Here is a 1,154-nt window from a genome sequence, read left to right as displayed (position 1 = left end):
TAGTCAATCGGGGAAGTTCTCCGTACTACTTGTTCTTCCGGACACTTAGTCAAATGGGCGTTGATGTTAACACAATATGCCATTGAATACCGACCGAGACCAGTATCAAGGGCTAAGCTTTGGCCGATTTCTTGGTTGAATGTACTGCTCGGGAAACCCGACCTCCGGAGGTGGAAGATCCCGAGGCAACGTGGTGGTCGTTGGCCACCGATGGGTCAAGTAGTAGGAAAGGAGCCGACGGAGGAGTCGTGATAACAAGCCCGGAGGGCTTCAAAGTTTACTAAGCCCTGATGTATCAGTTCAACCCGACCAACAATGAAGCCGAGTATGAAGCGTTTGTAAATGACTTACAATGCGCTCGAGAATTGGGGGCTGAATACGTCCGGGCACAAACCGACTCTGCATTGGTGGTCGGGCAAGTTTTGGGCGATTATGAGGTCAACGGAGAACGACTACAAGCTTATCCAGATCTGGCCTTGGAAAAGCTTAGTTTGTTCCGGGCGTATACCGCTCCGTCATGTTCCCCAATTGGACAATGCCGATGCAGACATTTTATCCAAGTTGGCGCAGGAAGCCCCTGAGCATATATCGAAGATCACTCGGATTCTGATGATTCCGAGACACAGTATTCACCGCTTGTCGGTCGCGCCAATTCAACCGGCCGAGGAAACATGGATCTCTGATTTAATGGAGTATCTTCAGCATGGTCATTTACCGGATGATCCACAACGCGCTCGAAAGGAGAAATTAAGAGCTCCGAGATTTCAAGTTCAAGACGATCGTTTGTATAGACGGTCATATGGAGGTCCTTTACAGAGATGTTTGAATTCATTTGAAGCCGATTTAGTCATGAACCGGTTGCATTCAGGCATATGTTCATCTCACCAAGGAGGCCGATCGCTTGCCCGGCGTATCATGGTGATCGGATACTATTAGCCTTCTATTCAATTGGATTGTGAAAAGCTTGCCAGAGGGTGTGAGACGTGTCAGCTATATGCCCGGATGCCTGGCCGTCCGGCCACATTTTACCAGCCAGTCACGAACGCGATTCCGTTTGCTTGTTGGGGAGTAGACATCTTGGGACCATTTCCGCAGTTATCCGATCGAAGGCGCTTCGTCATTGTGGCCATTGATTATTTCTCTAAGTGGATCGA

At 49.2% G+C, this 1,154-nt stretch overlaps 1 protein-coding gene across 1 annotated transcript; it reads left to right on the top strand.

Annotated features, from left to right (window-relative positions):
- The first annotated feature begins 342 nt into the window (after nt 1-342).
- On the top strand, nt 343-936 carry LOC109156314. Its single transcript, XM_019304155.1, has one exon. It carries the CDS (start codon nt 343-345, stop codon nt 934-936), a length of 594 nt encoding a protein of 197 aa, XP_019159700.1.
- The last annotated feature ends 218 nt before the right edge of the window (nt 937-1,154 follow it).

The sequence above is a fragment of the Ipomoea nil genome, unplaced genomic scaffold, assembly GCF_001879475.1.
Source record: "Ipomoea nil cultivar Tokyo-kokei standard unplaced genomic scaffold, Asagao_1.1 scaffold2705, whole genome shotgun sequence".
NCBI lineage: Eukaryota > Viridiplantae > Streptophyta > Magnoliopsida > Solanales > Convolvulaceae > Ipomoea > Ipomoea nil.
Note: the sequence above shows the minus strand (reverse complement) of the source record. Positions and strands in the feature narration are given on the sequence as shown.

Bases quoted from the DNA above. Each gene is read 5' to 3' on its own strand.
- LOC109156314 (XM_019304155.1), top strand. From the start codon at position 343: ATGACTTACAATGCGCTCGAGAATTGGGGGCTGAATACGTCCGGGCAC.